Consider the following 26439-nt stretch of genomic DNA (forward strand, 5'->3'; position numbering starts at 1 on the left):
AAAAAAAAAATTAGTTATTTCTCATGCAAATTATTTTGGAAGATATTAGCAAAAAAAAATATATAATCTTTATGCTGTAGAATGCACCTTGTAAGGCCAATCAGTTCACCTGAAGTCCCTGGCTGAAGAAATGTCTTCTCAAAAATATACTATAACCTGCACTGTGTCTTTACACAAACATGTTGACATCACAAGGACCTCAGTGGAGATGATTTTTTTTTTTTACTTTATTGGGTTTTCATTAGGTTAAAGCCCCGTAGCCTGGTGGCAAAAGCTCTCGCTTCACATGGTGAGGGTCTGGGTTCAATTCCCGGCGAACATAAGAACATAAGAAGGAACACTGTAACAGGCCTACTGACCCATCCGGAGCAGGTCCATGTCACCCCCTCCCCCCGGATTAGCCCAATGACCCACACCCCCCGGATTAGCCCAATGACCCACACCCCCCGGATTAGCCCAATGACCCACCCAGTCTGGTCACCTCCACTCAAGGATGGAGCATGGCACCAGACCCAGCAGCACAAGCTAGTCAGGTTCAACTTGCACCCACCCACACCCACTCATGTATTTATCTAACCTATTTTTAAAACTACACAACGTTTTAGCCTCAATAACTGTACTTGAGAGTTTGTTCCACTTATCCACAACTCTATTACCAAACCAGTGCTTTTCTATATCCTTCCTGAATCTGAATTTTTCCAACTTGAAACCATTGCTGCGAGTCCTGTCTTGGCTGGAAATTTTCAGCACGCTATTTACATCCTCTTTATTTATTTCTGTTTTCCATTTATACACCTCGATCATATCTCCCCAAATTCTACGCCTTTCGAGAGAGTGCAGATTCAGGGCCCTCAGTCTGTCTATCCTCATAGGGAAGATTTCTGATGCATGGGGTGGAAACATCGGACGTGTTTCCTTACACCGGTTGTCTATCTTCACCCATCAATAAAATGGGTACCTGGGTGTTAGACGACTGGTGTGGGTCGCATCCTGGGACAAAACTGACCTAATTTGCCCAAAATGCTCAGGATAACAAGTGGCTTTCTGTACAATAGTATGTCAGTGATGTCAGCTAAGCCTGTATACCTTGTACATGTACTTGTAGTAAATAAAGATATTATACGTATTATTATTAATATTGTATATTGTATGTGCATCCCATTGTGTGTGTACCTGGAGAGGGTTTCGGGGGTCAATGCCCCCGTGGCCCAGTCTGTGACCAGGCCTCATGGTGGATCAGAGCCTGATCAGTCAGGCTGTTACTGCTGGCTGCACGCAATCCAACGTATGAACCACAGCCCGGCTGGTCAGGTACCGACTTTAGGTGTTTGTCCAGTGCCTGCTTGAAGACAGCCAGGGGTCTATTGGTAATCCCCCTTATGTATGTTGGGAGGCAATTGAACAGTCTTGGGCCCCTGACACTTACTGTGTTGTCTTTTAACGTGCTAGTGACATCCCTGCTTTTCATTGGGGGGATGTTGCATCGTCTGCTGAGTCTTTTGCTTTCGTAGGGAGCGATTTTCATGTGCAAGTTTGGTACTAGTCCCTCTAGGATTTTCCAGGTGTATATAATCATGTATCTCTCCCGCCTGCATTCCAGGGAGTACAGGTTCAGGACTTAAAGCGTTCCCAGTAATTGAGGTGTTTTATCTCCATTATGCGTGCCGTGAAGAGACGATAACAGACAACACTTATTGTGTTATGTCATATCGTGCTAGTGACACCCCTGCTTTTCATTGGGGGGATGTTGCATCATCTGCTGTGTGTTTTGCTTTCATAGGAAGTGATTTTTGTGTGCAAGTTTGGTACTAATCCCTCTAGGATTTTCCAAGTGTATAATCATGTATCTCTCCCTCCTGTGTTCTAGGGAGTACAGGTTGAGGAACTTGAAGCATTCCCAGTAATTGAGGTGTTTTATCTCCATTATGCGCGCCGTGAAGGTTCTCTGTACATTTTCTAGGTCGTCAATTTCACCTGCCTTGAAAGGTACTGTTAGTGTGCAGCAATATTCCAGCCTAGATAGAACAAGCGACCTGAAGAGTGTCATCATGGGCTTGGCATCCCTAGTTTTGAAGGTTCTCATTATTCATCCTGTCATTTTTCTAGCAGATGCGATTGATACAATGTTGTGGTCTTTGAAGGCGAGATCCTCTGACATTTTTCACTCCCAAGTCTTTTTCGTTCTAGTGTGGGGTTGGAATTTGTTTTATACTCCGATATACAGTGTAGTTTTAATTTCTTCACGTTTTCCACATTGGAGTACTTGAAATTTCTCATCATTGAACTTTATATTGTTTTCTGCGTCCCATTTAAAGATTTGGTTGACGTCCACCTGGAGTCTTGCAGTGTCTTCAATGCACTGTCATGCAATTTCAGGTGTCATTTGCAAAGGAAGACATGGTGCTGTGGCTTACATCCCTGTCTGTCAGATATGATGAGGAACATGATGGGAGTGAGTACTGTGCCTTGTGGAACAGAGCTTTTCACAGTAGCCCCCTCAGATTTTACTCTGTTTACTACTACTTTTTGCGTTCTATTTGTTAGAAAAATTATAGATCCATCTACCAACTTTTCCTGGTATTCATTTATCACGCATTTTGTGATGGTCACATTTGTCAAAGGCTTTTGCAAAGTCTGTGTATACTACATCTGCATTTTGTTTGTCTTCTAGAGCATCCAGGACCTTGTCATAGTGATCCAGTAGTTGGGACAGGCAGGAGCGACCTGCTCTAAACCCATGTTGCCCAGGGTTGTGTAACTATGGGTGGCGATCTTGCTTCTTAGAACCCTTTCAAAGATTTTTATGATATGTGATGTTAGCGCTATCGGTCTGTATTTCTTTGTTATTGCTTTACTGCTCCCTTTGTGGAGTGGGGCTATGTCTATTGTTTATAGCAGCTGTGGGATGATCCCTGTGTCCATGCTTCCTCTCCATAGGATGTTAAAAGCGTATGATAGGGGCTTCTTGCAGTTCTTGATGAACACGGAGTTCCATGAGTCTGGGCCTGGGGCAGAGTGCATGGGCAAGTCATTTATCACCTTTTCAAAGTCATTTGGCATCAGAATAATATCAGATAGGTTTGAGTCTACCAAATTCTGTGTCCCTCTCAAAAAATTAATTTAGGTCTTCGACTTTCAGTTTGGATAACGGCTCGCTGAAAACTGAGTCACATTGGGCCTTGAGTAGCTCGCTTATTTCCTTGCTGTCATCTGTGTAGGACCCATCTCATCTAAGTAGGGGCCCAATACTGGATGTTGTTCTCGACTTTGATTTGGCATAAGAAAAATATTTTGGGTTTCTTTCAATTTCATTTATGGCTTTTAGTTCTTCCTGCATTTGTAGATGAATGGTTCAGAGAACCAACACATTGATAAATTAGACACATGTGCAACTCTTGGGTAATCATTCCCTCAGCCTTGAGTCGATGTGGTCAGTCCATCAATCTTGAATAGAATACAGCATATGTGCGGAGAAGCAGCTTATACATGTATACCGTAGGCAGGAGAGGTGCAGCAGTCGTAGGTGGTGTCACATTTGTCCAATGTGGAAGTAGGTTATGCCCAAGGGTTAGGCAAGTGAAGAATTCCCAAGTATTAAGATGCCAAGAAGTTGCAGTGTCTGACAGGATTGTAGATGAATGGTTCAGAAAATCGACACGTTGATAAATTAAACTACTCCGCACATATGCTGTATTCTATTCAAGATTGGACTGACCACATCGACTCAAGGTTGAGGGACTGATTACCTCATTCTCCTCCTGTTCTTCACGTTTCTCCTTTCTATGGACTGATAAAGCCACCGTGTGGTGCAACGTTTCCTCAATAAAGATACCCAAGAGTTGCACATGTGTCTGATTTATCAACGTGTTGGTTCTCTGAACTCCTGTAAGATTCCTTTAGCTTTAGTTCGATGTTTGCTATTTCTCTGACCAGTGCCTCTCTATGTATTACAGATACATTGGCCTCTTTTAGCTGCTCTGTTATTCTTTGCCTTCACCTGTATAAGGAGCGTCCTTCTCTTTCTAGTTTACATCTTCTCTTCCTTTTCCTTGAAGGAATATGCCTTCAGCATACCTCGAGTGCCACAGAGTTAATTTATTCTGGACATAGGTTTGGGTCCATGTTCCTTAGGCTATCTTCCCAATTTATATCATTTAGGACCTGGTTTACTTGGGCCCACTTTATGTTTTTGTTATTGAAGTTGAATTTGTTGAAGGCTCCCTCATGACTGATCACATTTTGTTGGTCTGGGGCCCCGTGCATCCATGTCTGAACCTCTTTTATGTTATCTGAGTACAGTGGACCCCCGGTTAACGATATTTTTTCACTCCAGAAGTACGTTCAGGTGCCAGTACTGACCGAATTTGTTCCCATAAGGAATATTGTGAAGTAGATTAGTCCATTTCACACCCCCAAACATACACATACAAACGCACTTACATAAATACACTTACATAATTGGTCGCATTCGGAGGTGATCGTTGTGCGGGGGTCCACTGTATATTGTTTTTGATGTGATATTTCGTATCGGATCAAAAGTGTTAGTGAAGCTGAGGTCCAGTGTATTCTCCAGTCTTGGTGGCTATATTATTTGGTGGTTTAAGGTGAATTTGGTGCAGAGATTTATAAAGCTCAGGTGTGTGAGAATTTTCATTCGAGATTGTAAAAAATTAAATTTATTTTTTTAAAAACTTAATTCACATTATTATTATTATTGAAGAAAGCGCTAAACCGACAAGGGTCATACAGTGCTGCGGGGCAGAAGACTGTGGAGGCTATAAACAGCTAGGTGGAGAGGGGATCAATGGTAAGGGGAGAAAAGGGTTGGAAGGGACTCTAAGGGCTGTGTGTCAAAGTTCGTACAGTAAAGCGGTTGCTGACAAAAAGCCAAAAAGTGATTGTAAGTCAAAGGCAGGGCCTTCTGCAAGAAGGGAAGATAAAGTAAGAGTGGTAGGATGGTGGCATCATTGGCAGTAAATCCTGTGAGCTCGCTGGTAAACCGGGCAGTTGACAAGAAAGTGAAGAACCGAAATAGGGACCCGACAGACTTCACGGAGAGGAATAGGGCATCATTCCATGAGATACCCATAGGTATCTCATGGGAGAGCGCAGTCTCCCGAGAATGGCAACGGTGGTAAGATAGCCACAAACCTAAAGGTGGTTTAATAGAGTGCAATTTGTTATGGTGCATGTCTGACCACCATTGTTGCCAGCAGCTGTGAAGATGGGCTGAGATGACTGGAAAATCTCTGAATGGAATACCTTTATAAGAAACTGGAAGATCATGCACTGCTGACCACACAGCAGCACCCGCCTGTTCATTGTCCTGCACATCAATGTGTCCAGGGACTAAAAAAACAACGTCTTTGTTTTTGCTAGCCATACGGCGCAACTATAGTTGGATACGAAGGATTAATAGATGAGGGGAATCAAACTGTTTTATGGCTTGTAAAGCACTAAGGGAAACTGAAATGATCACAAATGTCGAAGTATATGTATACATAATACGAAGAAGTGCTATGAGGATGGCGTACAACTCGGCAGTAAAAATACTAGCTGAGTCTAACAAATGACCTCGGACAACATCGTCAAAGAATACTGCTGCAAACCCAACACCATCAGAAGATTTAGAACCATCTGTATAACCAGCGATGGCATGAGCCTGTGACAGGAAGTGATCGAGAAAAAGAGAGCGAGAAGCAGTCATAGGCAGGAAAGCTTTGGCGCATGGTAGTGGGGGAGAACAGACATGAATCGTCAGAACTTTCCAAGGGGGAAGGGAAAAGGCAAACGCTAAATGCACATACAAGGGAGGCAACTGAAGAGAAGATTGGAGTGAGTGAAAGTGAAGAGAAAACAGTCGGAGTAGGCAGGGGTGCCAAACAATGGGCTTCTACGAATGTCTGAGACCAACTTATACATAGAAGAAACATGAAGATCATGAACATGGACAAAGTAATGAAGACAATGAGCATCACGATGATTAGCTAAGGAAGGAATATTTGCCTCTGCATATAGGCTTTCAACAGGATGAACGAAAGGCACCAAGGCATAAATGGAGACCTTGATGATGAAGGGGATCTAACTTAGAAAGAGTTGTAGGAGAAGCCGCAGAATAGACTTGGTCACCATAATCCAGCTTGGACAAGACTAGGATGGAATGCAAGTGGACGAGAGTTCAGTGATCTGCGCTCCATGAACGATACGCAAGAAAAGGAGATTCAGCTGACAATGGCAAGTTGCCTTCAAAGAAGAAATGTGAGGTTTCCATGTCAACCAGCAATTGAAGAGAAGGCCAAGAAACTTGACCGTATCACATTCTGGAATATGTGAACCATGCAAATACAATGAAATACAGTGGACCCCCGCCTTACGATATTAATCCATTCCTGAGAGCTCATCATAAGCTGAAATTATCGTTAGCCAAATTAATTTTCCCAATAAGAAATAATGGAAATCAAATTAATCCGTGCAAGACACCCCAAAGTATGAAAAAAATTTTTTTTTTACCACATGAAATATTAATTTTATTACACACAAACTGAAGAAGACATGCACAATTACTACTCTACTAAGAATAGAATACATGACACTTACCTTTATTGAAGATCTGGTGATGATTGATGGGATGGGAGGAGGGGAGAGTGTGGAAGTTATTGTTTAGAAGGGGAATCCCCTTCCATTAGGACTTGAGGTAGCAGGTACTTTTCCAGGGTTATTTTCCTTCTTCTCTTAATGCTACTAGGACCAACTTGAGAGTCACTGGACCTCTGTCACACAACAGATCTGTCCATAGAACTCTGTACCTCCCGTTCCTTGAAGACTTTCCTAAAATGGGCCATAACATTGTCATTGTACAGGTTGCCAACATGGCTTGCAATAGCTGTGTCAGGGTGATTTTCATCCATAAAGGTTTGCAGTTCAACCCACTTTGCACACATTTCCTTAATCTCTTTTTTCAGTTCCATACTAATTCTCGCCCTTTTTACCACAGGGATGGCACTAGAAGAAGCTTTCTTGGGGTCCATGGTGACTTATTTTGCAGTTACAAGCACTAAAAACACTGGGATAATGTGAAATGTACCAAATGTATGCGCAGATGCAACCTCACTGGCTTGCTTGTGTTGCGGCCCCTGCCAAACTAGCGGTTAAATAGTTAACCTGCCGGCCGGCAGTACCACTGGGTGCGTCATCAAACCCAATGTGGGGGCTGCTGAGCCGGCCTTAGAGCAGTAAGAGCCTGAGTGCCTCACGGTACACACCTAAGCAGTAGGTACCTGACCACCGAAGGGTACACGTCTACTGGCTTTAGTAACAGTATGTACCAGAGCGCCTCGCTGTACACACCTAAGCAGTAGGTACCTGACCACCGAAGGGTACACGTCTACTGGCTTTAGTAACAGTATGTACTAGAGCGCCTCGCTGTACACACCTAAGCAGTAGGTACCTGACCACCGAAGGGTACACGTCTACTGGCTTTAGTAACGGTATGTACCAGAGCGCCTCGCTGTACACACCTAAGCAGTAGGTACCTGACCACCGAAGGGTACACGTCTACTGGCTTTAGAAATATTATGTACCTGAGCGCCTCGCTGTACACACCTAAGCAGTAGGTACCTGACCACCGAAGGGTACACGTCTACTGGCTTCAACATTAAGTACCTGAACTCCTCAGGGTACACGTCTATGCAGTAGGTACCTGACCACCGAATCGTACCTATCTACTGGCGTTAGAAGAACCGCTCACCGCAGCTCACTGAGTCTGTTGGCCTCAGTTACTTGACGGCCGCATTCAGTGAGCTTGCAGCATGGTGTTCGGCTAGCGGTGTGTCAACCGCCTTTGGAGAGGATTTACTGGACTACCGGTGATGTCTGTGGACTCACCGTCTACGTTGATCAACTGTGGGCCGGAGTCGTCAGATGCTGTTTAGTGGGACATTACATGAAGAAAAGGTTGGAGTGTTACACTGAACTGGGCCAGGACCGTAGTGTGACACTGAGGGACGTATGATGGAGTGGAACACTGAGATATGCACAGGACCGTAGTGGAACACTGAGATGAAAAGGGTGTCGTGGGACACTGAAGATGGCCTGGTTGTAGTGTACACTGAACAGTGTCGTGTGACTGACTTCGTGTCGTGAGAGGCAGTTGATTGTAATTTATTATTATAAAAATGTTATTTATAATTTATTGTTTTAGCATAGAGATATATATATATAGTGACAGTAGTGTCAAGAGTTGTACCCTGTGTAGGGTTATTAATTATATTTTAGTAAAATGCTGATTATAATTTATTATAGTAACATGTACATATTATTATTATATCATAGTTCAAATACCTCTAGACCAAAGATAGTTGATTTTTATATATTAAAGATTAATTTATATTAATGTGTGTATTTATGTATCCCGAACTCTTTATTACAAAAGTAAATCTTACCATCTTCATTTAAAAATTACTTTTTTGTATTATATGAGTGGCCTGTCCGGGAGGATAATGATTATCTAGAATGATTTCTGGACGATCATATCCGGGATGACGGTTCGGGATACATATTACATTGATCTTTGTGTGTCGGTCCTTTTGTGGTGGGGGTGTTGCGGCCCCTGCCAAACTAGCGGTTAAATAGTTAACCTGCCGGCCGGCAGTACCACTGGGTGCGTCATCAAACCCAATGTGGGGGCTGCTGAGCCGGCCTTAGAGCAGTAAGAGCCTGAGTGCCTCACGGTACACACCTAAGCAGTAGGTACCTGACCACCGAAGGGTACACGTCTACTGGCTTTAGTAACAGTATGTACCAGAGCGCCTCGCTGTACACACCTAAGCAGTAGGTACCTGACCACCGAAGGGTACACGTCTACTGGCTTTAGTAACAGTATGTACCAGAGCGCCTCGCTGTACACACCTAAGCAGTAGGTACCTGACCACCGAAGGGTACACGTCTACTGGCTTTAGTAACGGTATGTACCAGAGCGCCTCGCTGTACACACCTAAGCAGTAGGTACCTGACCACCGAAGGGTACACGTCTACTGGCTTTAGAAATATTATGTACCTGAGCGCCTCGCTGTACACACCTAAGCAGTAGGTACCTGACCACCGAAGGGTACACGTCTACTGGCTTCAACATTAAGTACCTGAACTCCTCAGGGTACACGTCTATGCAGTAGGTACCTGACCACCGAATCGTACCTATCTACTGGCGTTAGAAGAACCGCTCACCGCAGCTCACTGAGTCTGTTGGCCTCAGTTACTTGACGGCCGCATTCAGTGAGCTTGCAGCATGGTGTTCGGCTAGCGGTGTGTCAACCGCCTTTGGAGAGGATTTACTGGACTACCGGTGATGTCTGTGGACTCACCGTCTACGTTGATCAACTGTGGGCCGGAGTCGTCAGATGCTGTTTAGTGGGACATTACATGAAGAAAAGGTTGGAGTGTTACACTGAACTGGGCCAGGACCGTAGTGTGACACTGAGGGACGTACGATGGAGTGGAACACTGAGATATGCACAGGACCGTAGTGGAACACTGAGATGAAAAGGGTGTCGTGGGACACTGAAGATGGCCTGGTTGTAGTGTACACTGAACAGTGTCGTGTGACTGACTTCGTGTCGTGAGAGGCAGTTGATTGTAATTTATTATTATAAAAATGTTATTTATAATTTATTGTTTTAGCATAGAGATATATATATATAGTGACAGTAGTGTCAAGAGTTGTACCCTGTGTAGGGTTATTAATTATATTTTAGTAAAATGCTGATTATAATTTATTATAGTAACATGTACATATTATTATTATATCATAGTTCAAATACCTCTAGACCAAAGATAGTTGATTTTTATATATTAAAGATTAATTTATATTAATGTGTGTATTTATGTATCCCGAACTCTTTATTACAAAAGTAAATCTTACCATCTTCTTTTAAAAATTACTTTTTTGTAATAGCTTGTAAACACTGGTGCTGAGGCCACACGTGGGACGCATCCCGGACGAATCACATAAGACGAGTTTTTTATTGTGAGGCGAGGCAAAATTTTTGCATTCAAATGCTTCGTATGGCAGATTTAACGTAACGCGATGCATTCGTAAGGCGGGGGTCCACTGTATCTGGGATAAGAGGACATCTTGTGAAGGTAATGAAATGGGTTTTCGTACTAGAAAATTTAAAGCCATGAGAAGTGGTCCAGTGGGAAACTTGGTCAATTGCATCTTGAAGGGAGGCTATCAAGTGACAGTCAGTACCTGAGTAAGCTATAGCAAAGTCATCCACAAAGTAACTACCAAATATGCAGTGGAAGAAAGGGTAGTGCTAAGGACACAGCCTTGTGCAACTCCTTGGCTTGTACAAAGTCTGAGGAAAGCGAGGCGCCAAAACATACTCGAAAATGTCTGTCAGATAAGAAAGCAGCAAGGAAGGCTGGTAGATTACTGTGGAGGCCTAAGGAGTAGGCTTGGGCTAAAATGTTAATCATCCAAGTGGTGTCATATGCCTTCTCAAGATCAAAAAAGACTGCTAAGATAGAGTGTTTGTTAGCAAAAGCATTTTACACATACGTATCTAAGTGGAGCAAGGGGTCCAAAGTAGGGTGGCTCCTGCAAAAGCATATTGGTGATGGGAAAGACTATTGCTAGTCTCCAAGAACCATATTAGATGTCTGTTCACCAATCGTTCCATCACCTTGCAGACTACGCTGGTCAGGGCAATGGGACAATAGTGAGAGGTATCAAGCCCTGAGGTGCCTGGTTTGCAAAATGGTAGTATGATGGCAGATTTCCATTGTTGAGGGAGAGCCCCTCGCACCCAAATAAGATTGAAAAGACGCAAAAGGACTGGAAGGGCTGTAGAATGCAGATGTAGCATACTGATATGAATATCATGTCCAGCTGCCGATGGCTGGCAAGCAGAAAGCGTGGACTCTAGCTCTAGGAGAGTGAAAGGTATGTTATATGGCTCCATTCCATTAGAGGAGAAATCAAAGGGCAATTGCTCCTTGGCAGACTTAGACGCAAGAAATGAGGGACAAAGGTGAAGCCCTTGGGAGACACGGACAAGATAGTTCCCAGTTTCCGTAGCAACTTCAAGAGGATCTGCAACACTTACACCAGCAACCCACAAAATGGGAGCTGGGTCCGGAGTGTACTTGCCACACAACTTCCGTACCTTCTACCAAACTGCACATATGGAGGAAGACGAGGTAATGGTAGAGACAGTCTTGCCAACAAGTGCATTTAGTGTCACGTATGACGCGGTGAGCAACTGCCCTTGCCCGCTTAAAATTCGAAAGACGCTCTGAGGTCTGATTATATCGATAACGGCCCCACACAGCACGTTTCAAATGCACTGCACGGGTGCATGCAAGAGACCACCATGGCACACATGTCTGAGAATGCCTGCCTGAAGTTTGAGGAATAGAACGTGATGCCACAGTCAAAACTGAGATGAGGATGAAAGGGGATCCTCATACAAGTTGCTATGAGGCAGTTGGGAATATGTAGTAGAAGTAAGAAGAATAGAAAAGTGATCACTGTCGTGTAAATTCAGGAGAACAGATAAAGCGTAATCAGGTGCAACTGATGAGGACCAGAAAGATCAGTGCAAGAGACTGAGTGCAAGAATCAAAATGGGTAGGAGCACCCGTATTTAAAACATGAAGAGGATGAGAAGCGAGAAGAGTCTATAACTGATCACCATGAGAGTCACAGTGGGACCCTCCCCACAGATGACGAGCATTAAAATCACCTAACAAGATGGCCGGCGGTAGAGAAGAGATAAAAAATGCAGTATCCGAGATACAGAATGCTTGGGAGAGGGAAAGATATAGAGAGCAAAGTGTATACCATCTGTGTAAATAAATACGAACTGCAGTATAATGCAGCAGAGAATGAACAAAAACTTATTGATATGGTATACCAATGTGCACAAGAAGCCCACTCTCATTAAATGATTCATCAGGAAAGGGATGAGAAGAATGTAATAGCACATAGCCTGAAATGGAACGAATAACAGCTGAACAAATTTTGGGATCTTGTAACCCAACACATATTGGGAAAAACTGGGAGAGCAACACTTGGAGTTCTCCCCCGATTACCCCTGAGGCCACAAATGTTTCATTGTAAATAAGACGTTATTCACAAAGGCAGGTATGTCAACAATAAGAAGCAATAAAAATCTATGGGCTAGTAGGGTCAGTGAAGTTGACGTATGGGGGCAGCGGCAAGTATGTAAGCAAAGAGGAATCAGAATGTTATGAAGGAAAAGACTGTTGCGAGGGTCGTGAAAAAGGAGTAGAGGGAGGCGTGTCGGTGTTCATCAAGGGTTTCGCCTCCACAGTATAGTTGGAGATAGCATCAAGTGTCTCAGCGGACAAGGAAGATGCTGATACCATGATTTCAGAGACAGGTGAGGTAGAGCAAGTAGAGATCAGGGTAACTACAGAGACAACCAAAGAGGTCTGAGAGGGGCGGGGAGTATGAACCTGGAAAGATACATTGGCGGGGGCAGAAGAGTCCTGCAGTGGAACAGGAGAGGGAGGAGGTTGGAAGGTAACTAGGGAAGAAGACTGGAGAAGGGATGGGAGAAGAGGGGACTACATGAGGGGGGGGTGAATTCATGTGAGAGTTAGAAAGGGGGTGAAAAGTAGTCACCGAGGTAGAAGGTAGATTCAACTTCACAGGTAATAGACATGAAGAAGGTGTAAGTTTGCGAGATCTTGTAGACTGAGAAACTAGCGAGTGAGATGAAGAAGAAGCAGGAAGAGGTATGGGGGGGTAGGAGTTTCAGAGGATAAAACCACAAAAGAATTAGAAATGGGGGTGACCCTGGAAGACGTGGTAGCAGAGGAACTGGTGGGTGGGAGGACCGTCAAGGTTGGAGGTCTCTGAGCTACCTGAGAATAACGAACACGAGGAAGATTTCCCTGAAGTTAGAGCTGAGAGACAGCCATAGTGTAAGGCCTTCACTCTCCTTAAGATAACATATTTCTCATTCATTATGATAGACTTGACAACGGCATGAAAAAGAAGGATAAGATTCATTGCAATTGAGACAAGACAGGGAGATGACTGCAAGATGTATTGGCATGATCTGCAGCTACACAGACCAGGCTCTCCACCACAGATCTACAGTATTTAGCGGAGTGTCCAAAGTGCCAGCAATTATGACACTGATGGAGAGTAGGGACTACTTTATGGACCTCTAGGCAATGGCCTGCAACATAAATGGAGAACAGGAGTTCATGGCAGTCGAAAGTTAAGCGTGCGATGTTACTGGAAAAGTGTCTCCGCCCACAAGCAAGCAGGACGTATGTATCCACTATGAGAATAGGAAGATCCTAAGGGCCAATTGCTCTAAAATATTGCTGCAAGACAGAAAAATCACTCTGTGCAATGGTACATGGTAAAACTACCGTACCACTGCAAGAACTGAGAGTAGTGTGCTTATGAACTGTGTCTGGAATGTTATCTTTGGAAATCATATGGTTAAGCTTATTCTGAATTCTGAACTGTAATGACATGCATACTGTTTCCAAGAGTGTGAAAGGATACATTTTGGCTAACGTGTTGTAAAAGAGCTTTACCAATACTATGATCAGAAAGATAAGCAGTTGGAGATGTCGGTTGCAGGGAAAAGAATTTAGTCCACTGCATACTTGTAAACATGGTACGCGAAGGAAGTGGGTGTCATGTAGGTCATTTTTAGGCAGACATCAAAGAACCGTCATCAGTAGGTTGTCTAGAATGTTTAGGAGTAGTACCGAGGACAGTCTGACCTGAGGGAGGTGGGTGATCCAAAAACTGTTGCACTGTATTTGGGGAAGCCAGACGCATTGTTAAAGGCGTGCCAGAGGCAGAGGCATTAACAGAAACAGGTGGCACCCCAGCACCTGGAGCAGGTGACGGAGCATCACCAGTAGAAGGCACAGGGGTATGAGAAGAGTCTAAACAATGTTCCAGTAATGAAGCCGAGTCAGAACAGGATGTAGGATCAGAAAGGGGCCTGGGAGGAGGAGGGTTATCAATGAATGAAGACTCCATTATAGTGGTGCTTCTTTCGTGTTATTTTAAGAAAAAAGAAGAGGGACAGCGGAGGGACAGTCACTAGAAGGCATGGAAGGGCCATAAGTTCCTCCCCTCATCCGAGAGGGCCTCGAGCCCACAAGCAGTGAAGATGCAGAGTGGAACCCATGCCATACCCTACCCTTCATACCAGTAAACCAGTGCTCCGGGATAGCAACTTCACATCTACCGAGCCACCTCGGCGGACAAAAGAGAGGGCGGTCGGAAACCCACCACAAAGCATACCTCCTTCATCTGCCACTTCCCAGAACCGACAGGCAGCTTCTGGAGATACACCCATCACTGCAGGACACCCCACCCACTTCTCAGAAATCTGGGAAGGGAGCAGGGCACCTCCAAACAATTCAGATTTCATGGCGAACCACACCACCCCCGAGGGACCCTACAAAGTGGGATGAACCCCAGTACATTTCCCCCTACCTAGAAACCATAATACCAGAGGGGAGGACCCCAGAGACTGCAGATGGGATGGGGAAAGGGGAGGGTTGGGAGAGGGGAGGAAAGGGAAAAAAAAGGGGGGGATGGGGAGGATGGCATAGGGAAGGGAGGATTGGGGGGTACTTAGATTTGGGCTGAGGAAGGAGACCAAAGGTTTAATTCCTGAGGCCAAGAGCCTCTTGGCCACGACAAGGAGCCTCCCTTGAAGAGGAACTAAATTCACAGATTCCTGTCTAAGACCTGCTTTTACTGGACAATACTGTCCATTTCTCCTACATACCCTAACCTCACCCATACTTTGTGTATTACATGTGTGTTAATTCTGGAAGTGCAGAGTTTCCCTGAAGATCTTAGTCATAATCTGATTAATGTTGTTCTTATTGTTAAATGCAATATCTAATGTTTATTGGAATCTCATAATTAAATTATGTTTGTACCATTTTTTTCTCCATGGTGTACAGTGTGTCCACCGCTGAAGTACAAGGACAGTGTTGGAGCAGCTGAGTGTAGAGCTTGTCCTGAACACAGTGCTGCACCCCATGCTGGAGCCTCCGAGTGTAGGTGTGATACTGGCTACTACCGTGCCCCCAAGGATCCCCGCGCCATGCCATGCACCCGTAAGTACCCTTTTGCTGTTCCACACATTTGTAAGTGCTCCAATGCCATTTAATGTGAACTTAAGTGCCCTTCCCTCCACACCCACACTGTGCCATGCACCTGAAAGTACTATTTCATGCAACCATAAGTACTTTTGTGTTATGCCATGCTCCTTTATCTCCAAAGTGGGTTTATCAAAATTTGCAGCGTCATTCTATAATTGTTCAATAATGTTTCATTTATACACTTTCACCTTGAATTAAAATGCATACAGCATTTTGTACTATTGATCGCTGTGCATGCTGTTTGAAATTTGCATACGGGATTGTATGTATTTTGATAATTATCTTAAACATTATAACAGGTCCTCCAAGCAAGCCTCAGAACATAACCGTGAATTTTGTGGACCAAGCCACGGTGATCCTTGCTTGGCATCCTCCCACAAATGATGGCGGACGTAGCGACACCTTGTACCGAGTTATTTGTGATGCATGCGGTAGTCATGTTTCATACAGTCCACCACAGGTAGCTGATGTAAGTATTGTACTGTAGGAGAATTAAAGTCACAATGCAGTACCCAGAACACTTCACAACTAACTTAAATATTGGATGTTTTCATCTGTCTTGGATCATTATTGAATCAACTTGACTCTTAGTTTCAATCCTAGTTTCTAGATCAGTTTCTGTCAGTCGTGATTTAATGCATGGTACATAAAAACTGCTTGAAGAGACTTGTCAGAAAGACACAAAATGAAACATCCAATTCCAATTTAAAAGGAAAAAAAATGCTTCAACAGCCATACCACACAATATTGTATTTAAAACTAATCCCTCCCCATGGTTCTCAGACAAATATATAAATTAAAACCTAGCAAATCCCCGAGCCCTTGATGAACTATTTGCAAAAGTTTTCAAGGAATGTAAGGCAGAACTTAGTGAACCTTTGGCTAGTCTTTTCAACATATCTCTATGAACTGGTATAGTGCCAGATAAGTGGAAAATGGCAAGTGTGATACCTATCTACAAAGCAGGTGACAGGTCCTTAGCTTCGAACTACAGACCAATAAGCTTAACCTCCATAGTGGAAAAATTGATCGAGTCTATAACTGCCGAGGCTCTTCATAGCCATCTTGAAAGCCATAAATTGATCAATGAATCTCAGCACGGTTTTACAAAAGGGCGTTCCTGCCTTACGAACTTACTAACTTTTTTCACCAAGGTATTTGAGGAGATAGATCATGGTAATGAATATGATATTGTGTATATGGACTTCAGAAGGCTTTTGACAGAGTCCCACATCAGAGACCATTGAGGAAAGTTAAGGCACACGGAATGGGAGAAATTTTTTCCTTGATAGAGGCGTGGCAGATAGGCAACAGTGTGTTTGCATAAACAGGGAGAAATCAGAGTGGGGAAACCTCATAAGCAGTGTTCCACAGGGGTCAGTGTTGGGTCTCTTGTTTACAATTTACATAAACGATATAGATGATGGTATAAATAGTGACATAGCAAGTTTGCTGATTGACTCAAGTCCCTGGTCTAGTGGCTAACGCGACGGGCTGGAGTTTTGAGACTCTATGACCGCGGGTTCAATCCCGGTCGGGGGTATGGTAAGTTTGCTGATGACACCAAAACAGGCTGTCGAATTCATTTTGACGAAGACACTAGAGTGCTCCAGTTACATCTGAATAGACTGGTGCAGTGATTGGTGAAGTGGCAGATGCAGTTAAACTGCAAAAGAGATTTGTGAATTCTGGTTAGCAGTAATCTAAAGCCCAGACAACAGTGCGAATAGAATTCTTAGCTTCATATCAAGAAGAATAACTAACAGGAGTCCACAAGTTATTCTTCTTTAACTCTATAATGTTGTTGATTAGGCCTCATTTAGATTATGCTGCACACTTCTGGTCACTGTATTACAGAATGGATATAAATGCACTTGAAAATGTACAGAGGATGACAAAGAGGATCCCATGTGTCAGAAATTTTTCCAGTGAAGATAGACAGAGGGCCCTGAATCAGCAATCTCTAGAAAAATGTAGAATTAGGGAGGATATGATTGAGGTGTATAAATGGAAAATGAGAATAAATAATGGGAATGTAAATGTGCTAAAAATATCTAACCAAGACAGGACTCGCAGCAATACCCAGAGTATACGTAAAGAGGATTTCAGAGGTCAGCGCCCCAACGGCTTGGTCTGAGATCAGGCCTCGTGGTGGATCAGGGTCTGATTAACCAGGCTGTTACTGCTGGCCACATGTAAACCGACTTACAAACCACAGCCTGGCTGGTTTCAAATTGGAAAAATTTAGATTCAGAAAAGATACAGTATAGGAAAACACTGGTTTCATGATAGAATTGTGGATGAGTGGAACAAACTCGCAAATAGTGTCATTGAAGTTAAAGCCTTGTGTAGTTTTAAAAATAGGTCAGATAAATACATGAGTGGGTGTGAGTTGGACTTGCCTTGCAAGGGCCGGTAGGCCTGCTGCAGTGCTCCTTCTTTCTTATATTATTACTTACTAGACATAAATATGGTCAGATTTTTATTTGCTATATACACCTGTACTATAATTACAAGTGAACATATTTTTCTGTAGTAAATGTTATTATGATAATTGTATTTCAATTTCAGGAGAGTTTCAATGCCACTCAAGTGACTATCAGTGGTCTGAATCCTGTTACAACATACAGGTTTCAGGTGTTTGCTGAAAATGGAGTTTCAGACCAAGCACGAGATCCTCAGTATGTTGACATTACAGTTACCACAGAGGCTTCAGGTGAGTCATTAGATGTGTTTGTAATATTTGTGATACTAAAAAAAAACTTTTAGTATGTAGTATATTATATAATATAATGTATAGTATAATAATGAAAAATATAGACCATTTGTATTTGCTGTAATTAAACCTCATTTTCAGTGAAATAAATGTATATATTGCACTGTATATAATATAGCTCCAAAAAATCTGTAGGCTGCATGCAAAACACAAGCATTAATAATCACAGTGTCTTTGTGGAATAATTTATAAGACACGGGCTTACTGTGGTGCACTCTCCATTGTAAATAAACCATAGAAAATAGTTGTGCAGTGCTTAGTACGTTTTATAAATGTAGTGTGCAAGATGTTTATCAAGTTTAGTAATGAGCCCTCTCCTTCTCCCTTACCAAGGTGGCTTTATGGTGCTTGGCTCCGATGCTGAGGGTGGGTGAACCTTCTTGTAGTTTACTTTTGTTATCCTTAAACTCTTTCCCCTAGTTAACAAATAATTAAAATGTTTGTTTTTTGATCTCTCCCTTTCCACTTATGCACCAAAAATTCAGTTCATTACAGTTTCAGGTGCAAAAATCTGTAATGAAAGAAAGAGAAAATAGTTTATCAGTTATCTAAAAATAAGTTGTTCATTTAAGGTTTTCATAATTTGTGCACCATGTGTAAATATTACTCATGTTTCTGAGTCTTCAAGGGAGTACTTGATACCTGGGATCAATCAACTCTCTCTCATTTTTATTAGTAGTTACACTTGGCATATACAGCATTTGCATGTGTATTGTCAATTTCCAATTCTTACAGAAGAATGGGGGTAAAAAAAAATGATTGCTAATAGTGTACTGTAGTGCTACAGTACTATAATGTTATTTTTATACCAGTGAGTGCTTGATAACAGTGGGTGCACTACTGCACTTAGTGTACTATACAGTACATAGTAACAATGATTTTTTCCCTCCTCTAGTGTAATATTATAAACTAAATTAAGCATGGTTTAATAAATTGTCATACCTTAAATATGAGGGTAATATTTTGTTTAAATTTGCAGTGCCATCCATGGTGAGCAACGTTCGTGTTACAAGCGTCAAGAGCACTGAGATCTCTCTAGCATGGGATGCTCCCAGTGATCCTTTCTCTGATATTGAAATGTATGAGGTGAGAAAAGACAAATATTTTTTTTTCACAGATTGTTTCTAATTAGGACTAGTTTAAATACGATATAAAGTATCACATGTCTGCTTACATAAAGTGATTTTGGTTATAAACTTTTTTGTAGATGAATGGTTCAGAGAACCGACATGTTGATAAATTAGACACATGTGCAACTCTTGGGTATCTTTATTGAGGAAACGTTTCGCCACACAGTGGCTTCATCAGTCCATACGTAGGAGAAACTTGAAGAACAGGAGGAGAATGAGGTAATCAGTCCCTCAACCTTGAGTCGATGTGTTCAGTCCATCAATCTTGAATAGAATACGGCATATGAGCGGAGAAGCAGCTTATAAACCGTATGGCAGGAGAGGTGCAGCAGTCATAGGTGGTGTCACATTTGTTCAATCTGGAAGTAGGTCGTGCCCAAGAATTTGGCAAGCGAAGAATTCCTAAGTATTAAGATACCAAGAAGTTGCAGAGTCTGACAGGTTTGTAGATGAATGGTCCAGAGAACCGACATGTTGGTTCCCATGGACAATTGTCCCCATGGACAATAGAAGAAATAAAAAAGAACAAGAGCTATTTAGAAAAAGGAGAAAAACCTAGATGTATGTATATATATATATTATATTCCCATATATATATATATATATATATATATATATATATATATATATATATATATATATATATATATATATATATATATATATATATATGATACATGAAGTCATGTTTCGCGTGTCTGTGAAGTGTGACCAAAGTGTAAGTAGGAGTAGCACTGGGAAAAAATTTCCCTCTTTCCTAGATAGCCTCAACAGACTTATCCCCCTATAATTTTTGCACTCTCTTTTATCCCCTTTGCCTTTATACTATGCATGCTCTCTGCCAATCCCTGTTATCTAGCGTGTTTATGAGACGGAAAAAGACACCAGCAATCCTACCATCATGTAAAACAGTTACAGGTTTCTGTTTCACAGTCATCTGGCAGGACGGTAGTACTTCCCTGGGTGGTTGCTGTCTACCAACCTACTACTTAGATATACAATACAGTATATTATTGCAAGAAATATTAAAATTAAAAAGTTTGGAGAGTAACTGTTGTATAACTACCACTGAGGCAGGGTGACCCAAAAAGAAAGAAAAACCCAAAAAGAAAGAAAAATACTTCCATCATCATTCCTTTCACCATCACTCATACATAATCACTGTCTTTGCAGAGGCGCTCAGATACAACAGCTTAGAAGTCCCTCCAAACTGCCAATATCCCAAAACCCTCCTTTAAAGTGCAGGTATTGTACTTCTCATTTCCAGGACTCAAGTCCGGCTAACCGGTTTCCCTGAATCCCTTCACAAAATATTACCCTGCTCACACTCCAACAACTCGTCAGGTCCCAAAAACCATGCAAGTTTTTATCAATTTTTATTGCTTAGTTTTACTGGTATTTTGTTACATTGAATGTTGACATGTATGTATCGACATGTAAATGTTGACATGTATGTATAGACATGTAAATGTTGAGATGTATGTACAGTCTCCATTCACTCCTATCTAACATGCTCATGCATGCTGAAAGTCTAAGCTCCTCACCCACAAAACCTCCTTTACCCCCTCCCTCCAACTTTTTTGAGGACGATTCCTACCCTGCCTTCCTTCCCCTACAGATTTATACTCTCTCCAAGTCATTCTACTTTGTTCCATTCATTCTAAATGACCAAACCACCTCAACAACCCCTCCTTCTAATTTCCACACTCCGAATTCTCTGCATAATATTTACACCACACATTGCCCTTAGACATGACATCTCCACTGCCTCCAGCCACCTCCTCGCCGCAGCATTTACAACCCAAGCTTCACACTCATATAAGAATGTTGGAATCACACTACTTTCATACTTTCCCTTCTTTGCCTCCATAGATAATGTTTTTTGTCTCCACATATACCTCAATGCACCACTCACCTTTTTCCTTCATCAATTTTATGGTTAACCTCATCTTTCATAAACCCATCCTCTGACACGTCAACTCCCAAATATCTGAAAACATTCACTTCTTCCATACTCTCTCTCTCCAATATGGGTGAGGGGGCTTGGACTTCCAGCAAGTGTGTGTGAGCGTGTTAGATAGGAGTGAATGGAGACAAATGTTTTTTTGGATCTGACGAGTCATTGGAGTGTGAGCAGGGTAATATTTTGTGAAGGGATTTAGGGAAACTAGTTAGCCAGACTTGAGTCCTGGAAATGGGAAGTACAATTCCTGCACTTTAAAGGAGGGGTTTGGGATAGTGGCAGTTTGGAAGGACATCTAAACTGTTGTAAATGGGCACCTCTCTAACAGGGGGTCCAGTGACTCTCAAGCTGGTCCTAGTGGCATTAACCCTTAAACTGTCCAAACGTTGATCTTCGTTTTTTCAACATTTGAAAGTATGTAAAAAAAGTAGATCTTCTTTTCTTTTTTTACATTTGAAAACATGTAAAAAAAACTTTGATCTACATTTTTTTTTTGTTATATTTGAAAATATGTAAAAGAATGTAGATCTACTTTTGGAGCACTATGCATGTGAACATAGATCTGCTTGGACAGTTTAAGAGTTAAACTGTCCAAACATAGATCTACGTTCGCTTGCGTAGCGCTCCGAACATAGATCTATGTTTTTTTACATGCTTTCTTATGGAAAAATCAAGGTCAGAGCACTACACACGTAAACGTAGATCTACGTTTGGACAGTTTAAGGGTTAAAAAACAAAGAAGGGAAGTAACCCTAGATCAGGACTTCTTGCCTAAAGTCTTTATGGAAGGGGATTCCCTTTCCAAACACTAGTGTAACTTCTCCATCGTCTCCCCTCCTCCTGTCTTCCATACACCAACAAGAGTCTTCAATAAAGGTAAGTGTGATGTTATTGTTTTATACTTGATGTTTCATTGTTTTCTTTTTGTAAATCTATATTTAATGTAAAAAAAATATTTTTTGTTAATGTTTTTGGGTGTCTGGAACAGATTAATTGGATATACATTATTTCTTATGGGGAAAATGGTTTCGCCATTTGTAAATTTCGCCTTTCGTCAGACTCTCTGGAACGGATTGATTATGAAATTCGAGGGTCCACTGTAGTAGATATATGTCATGTCAATAGGTAAAACTTGCAATTTTGGCTTTAATAGCAACACTCTTCCTGCTGAATAAGGCAAGCGAAAATTTGTGTATGCAATAATTTCACAAAAATCATTCTGAATCTGACGAAAAAATATAGTATTTCATTTTATTTGTTTATTATTAAATTATTGTAAGCTTATCTAAAATATATTTAGTTGGATTAGGCTAAATTAAATGGCACTTGTTATAATAAGGTTTGGGAAGTTTTCTAATGTTCATTTGGTACAAAATTATTAATTTTTGCATTAACATAAATGAAAAATATATCTAAACGTATAAGAGAAAATTTTAGAAAGGACTTAATTTTAAATGAGTTCTTGCTAATTGACCAGTTTTACATATTTGGCACGACTCTATATATATATATATATATATATATATATATATATATATATATATATATATATATATATATATATATATATATATATATATATATATTTATATATATATATATATATATATATATGCTAGGGTGTTTGGGAGAGGGGTGGGATTAAATTATGGGGAATCAAATTCAAAATGGGAATTGACACAGTTACTTTTTGCTGATGATACTGTGCTTATGGGAGATTCTAAAGAAAAATTGCAAAGGTTAGTGGATGAGTTTGGGAATGTGTGTAAAGGTAGAAAGTTGAAAGTGAACATAGAAAAGAGTAAGGTGATGAGGGTGTCAAATGATTTAGATAAAGAAAAATTGGATATCAAATTGGGGAGGAGGAGTATGGAAGAAGTGAATGTTTTCAGATACTTGGGAGTTGACGTGTCGGCGGATGGATTTATGAAGGATGAGGTTAATCATAGAATTGATGAGGGAAAAAAGGTGAGTGGTGCGTTGAGGTATATGTGGAGTCAAAAAACGTTATCTATGGAGGCAAAGAAGGGAATGTATGAAAGTATAGTAGTACCAACACTCTTATATGGGTGTGAAGCTTGGGTGGTAAATGCAGCAGCGAGGAGACGGTTGGAGGCAGCGGAGATGTCCTGTTTAAGGGCAATGTGTGGTGTAAATATTATGCAGAAAATTCGGAGTGTGGAAATTAGGAGAAGGTGTGGAGTTAATAAAAGTATTAGTCAGAGGGCAGAAGAGGGGTTGTTGAGGTGGTTTGGTCATTTAGAGAGAATGGATCACAGTAGAATGACATGGAAAGCATATAAATCTATAGGGGAAGGAAGGCGGGGTAGGGGTCGTCCTCGAAAGGGTTGGAGAGAGGGGGTAAAGGAGGTTTTGTGGGTAAGGGGCTTGGACTTCCAGCAAGCGTGCGTGAGCGTGTTAGATAGGAGTGAATGGAGACGAATGGTACTTGGGACCTGACGATCTGTTGGAGTGTGAGCAGGGTAATATTTAGTGAAGGGATTCAGGGAAACCGGTTATTTTCATATAGTCGGACTTGAGTCCTGGAAATGGGAAGTACAATGCCTGCACTTTAAAGGAGGGGTTTGGGATATTGGCAGTTTGGAGGGATATGTTGTGTATCTTTATATGTTTATGCTTCTAGACTGTTGTATTCTGAGCACCTCTGCAAAAACAGTGATAATGTGCGAGTGTGGTGAAAGTGTTGAATGATGATGAAAGTATTTTCTTTTTGGGGATTTTCTTTCTTTTTTGGGTCACCCTGCCTCGGTGGGAGACGGCCGACTTGTTTGAAAAAAAAAAAAATATATATATAGTACAGTGGACCCCCGCATAACGATCACCTCCGAATGCGACCACTTATTTAAGTGTATTTATGTAAGTGCGTTTGTACGTGTATGTTTGGGGTCTGAAATGGACTAATCTACTTCACAATATTCCTTATGGGAACAAATTCGGTCAGTACTGGCACCTGAACATACTTCTGGAGTGAAAAAATATCGTTAACCGGGGGTCCACTGTATTAGTATATATATATAGTATATATATATTATATACAGTGGACCCTCGGTTATCAGTCGTAATCCGTTCCAGAAGGTCGGCCAGTAACCGAAATGGCCGAAAACCGAATTAATATTTCCCATGAGAATTAATGGAACTACAATCAATCTGTTCTAGACCAAAATATTCACAAAAAAAATAATTCTTTTAACAATTATGTAAGTATTACATACCTTTATTGAGGCTAATGCTGGCTTCTGGAAGATAGGGAAGAGGAAAGAGGGAGGAGTTAGTGTTTGGAAGGGGAATCCCCCTCTATAAAGACTTTAGGTAGCAAAGCCTTCTCTGGGGTTACTTCCTTCTTTGTCTTTTAATGCCACTAGGACCAGCTTGAGTCACTGGACCCCTGTCGCACAACAGATCTGTCCACAGAGGTCTGTTTCTGGCGTCTCTTTAAGATTTCCCTGAAATGGGACAGGGTTTTGTCACTGAACATGTTGTAAAGTTAAAGGACACAAGTGCAACTAATGTGACATTTTATTGTGGCAACGTTTCACTCTCCAGGAGCTTTGTCAAGCTTGACAAAGCTCCTGGAGAGCGAAACGTTGCCACAATGAAATGTCACATTAGTTACACTTGTGTCCTTTTACTTTACATATTGTCGGTAATTCTACCAACATTATTACACTGAACATGTTGCAGATATGGCTTGTTTCAGCTTGGTCAGGGTGGTGTTTCTCTACAAAAGCTTGCACCCTAGTCCACATTGCATACACCTCTTTAATTTCTGTCATTTACTGCTATAGTACATTCATTATTTACCTTAAAATATTTGTAGTCTTAATGTAGGGCAAGAAGTGAGTAGTATTTATTTGTAGGAAGTCAGTGTAGGTAGCGGTAGATGTAGGTACAGTACATGTATGTAGCCCCCTTTCCCCCTGGCTACACTACACAGCTATATTATTACACTACACAGCCATATTATTACCATGTTCACTGAGTTTAATCGTTTCTAACAACTACCTTTAGATGCCATCATAAACAGAAGGAGAAATAATGAATAATTCATGCTGAGAATTGTAAACAAACGCATATGAAGGGTGGCTACTGCACCAATCGCCAGATTCACAGTTTTCTCTAATGCTGCATCAGAAAAAACGTAATGTTTACTCTCCATCCGACTCTCCATTCAATAACATATAAACATAGCATGTAAACATGCAATGTTTATATGCTACATGATATGTAACATGTTTCTTATATAATTTTGAAGAAAATATCATAGATGGATTAATGAAAATGTCTATATTAACATAAAATAAGACATTTAATGTGCCAAAGAGTGGTTATTAAATATACATAGCATATAATAAACATTGCATGTTTATATGCTATGTAACGTGTTTCTTATATAATTTTGAAGATATAATAGATGGATTAATGAAAATTGAAAATGTCTATATTAACATACAATAAGACATTTAATGTACCAGTGATTATTATTAAATATACATCGCATATAAACATTGCATGTTTTTATATACTATGTGATGTGTTTCTTTGAGCCCATGGTTGATTATTTTTGCAGTTGCACTCAATTAATAACCACAAAAAACAATGGATTATAGCAAAATGTTTGGATGAATGAGCAGAGCTTCCTCACTCGCCCAGAGACACAGCCAAACTGATGCTCAAGCGGCTGGGGCTGGTGGACAAACGCGTCCCAAATGGCTGATCATCAAATTAATGGCCGATAACCGGGCACTGAAAAACTGGCCGATCACCGAGTTGGCCAATAACAGAACTGGCTGATAATTGGGGATCCACTGTATATATATTAAGGAAGTGCCAGAGTATCAGTATCGACAATTTTTATGTATTGGTGAAAATGGCAGAAGCTAATACGTACTTTTTAAAAGAATAATATTATGTGCTTAATACTCTACCTCACAGTTGTGAGGGGTCATTCACTAACCATCAACAAGTGTCTTTGACAACTATAAACCGACACAAGAGGCCAAGTAATGAGTAATGACATTATCATCTCAGAGAAATTAAGTTACTTTTGCATATTAGCCTGCAATTTGGTACTAATCCTAATTATAATTAAAAGAATATTGAGGGGATCAATAATTAAGTTAAAGACCAAGGTCACAATTTATACTGATTTTTATGAACACATTTACCTGGTTCCTATGTAGGCAAGGTGGGACATTACAGTGATGTATATATTACCTAATTCTTTAATTTTTATAACAATTTAATTCTCTAATTTTTATAGGAAATTAGTTCTAGTGATTAACTTATGTTCGGATTGTTCATCTGAACTTTGGTACCTAGGCTCCTTATAAAAAATTTAAAGAACTGGGTGAAAGTTTTGGGTCAGGTCA

The 26439-nt window shown here is 41.2% G+C and overlaps 1 protein-coding gene across 9 annotated transcripts in view; it reads left to right on the top strand.

The window, feature by feature from the left end:
- The window catches only part of Eph (Eph receptor tyrosine kinase), a 688518-nt gene that overhangs the window by 588740 nt on the left and 73339 nt on the right, over nucleotides 1–26439 (top strand). For 6 of the 9 annotated variants that reach the window (XM_070083705.1, XM_070083708.1, XM_070083711.1 and 3 more), the window contains exons 4-8: nucleotides 14980–15135; nucleotides 15480–15649; nucleotides 17752–17896; nucleotides 18290–18322; nucleotides 18936–19042. In XM_070083705.1, the coding sequence (XP_069939806.1) occupies nucleotides 14980–15135; nucleotides 15480–15649; nucleotides 17752–17896; nucleotides 18290–18322; nucleotides 18936–19042 (611 nt within the window). The remainder of the gene's footprint in view (nucleotides 1–14979; nucleotides 15136–15479; nucleotides 15650–17751; nucleotides 17897–18289; nucleotides 18323–18935; nucleotides 19043–26439) is intronic. The other 3 variants (XM_070083710.1, XM_070083707.1, XM_070083713.1) reach the window with 1 other exon arrangement.

This window comes from Cherax quadricarinatus, chromosome 10 (genome assembly GCF_038502225.1).
Source record: "Cherax quadricarinatus isolate ZL_2023a chromosome 10, ASM3850222v1, whole genome shotgun sequence".
NCBI lineage: Eukaryota > Metazoa > Arthropoda > Malacostraca > Decapoda > Parastacidae > Cherax > Cherax quadricarinatus.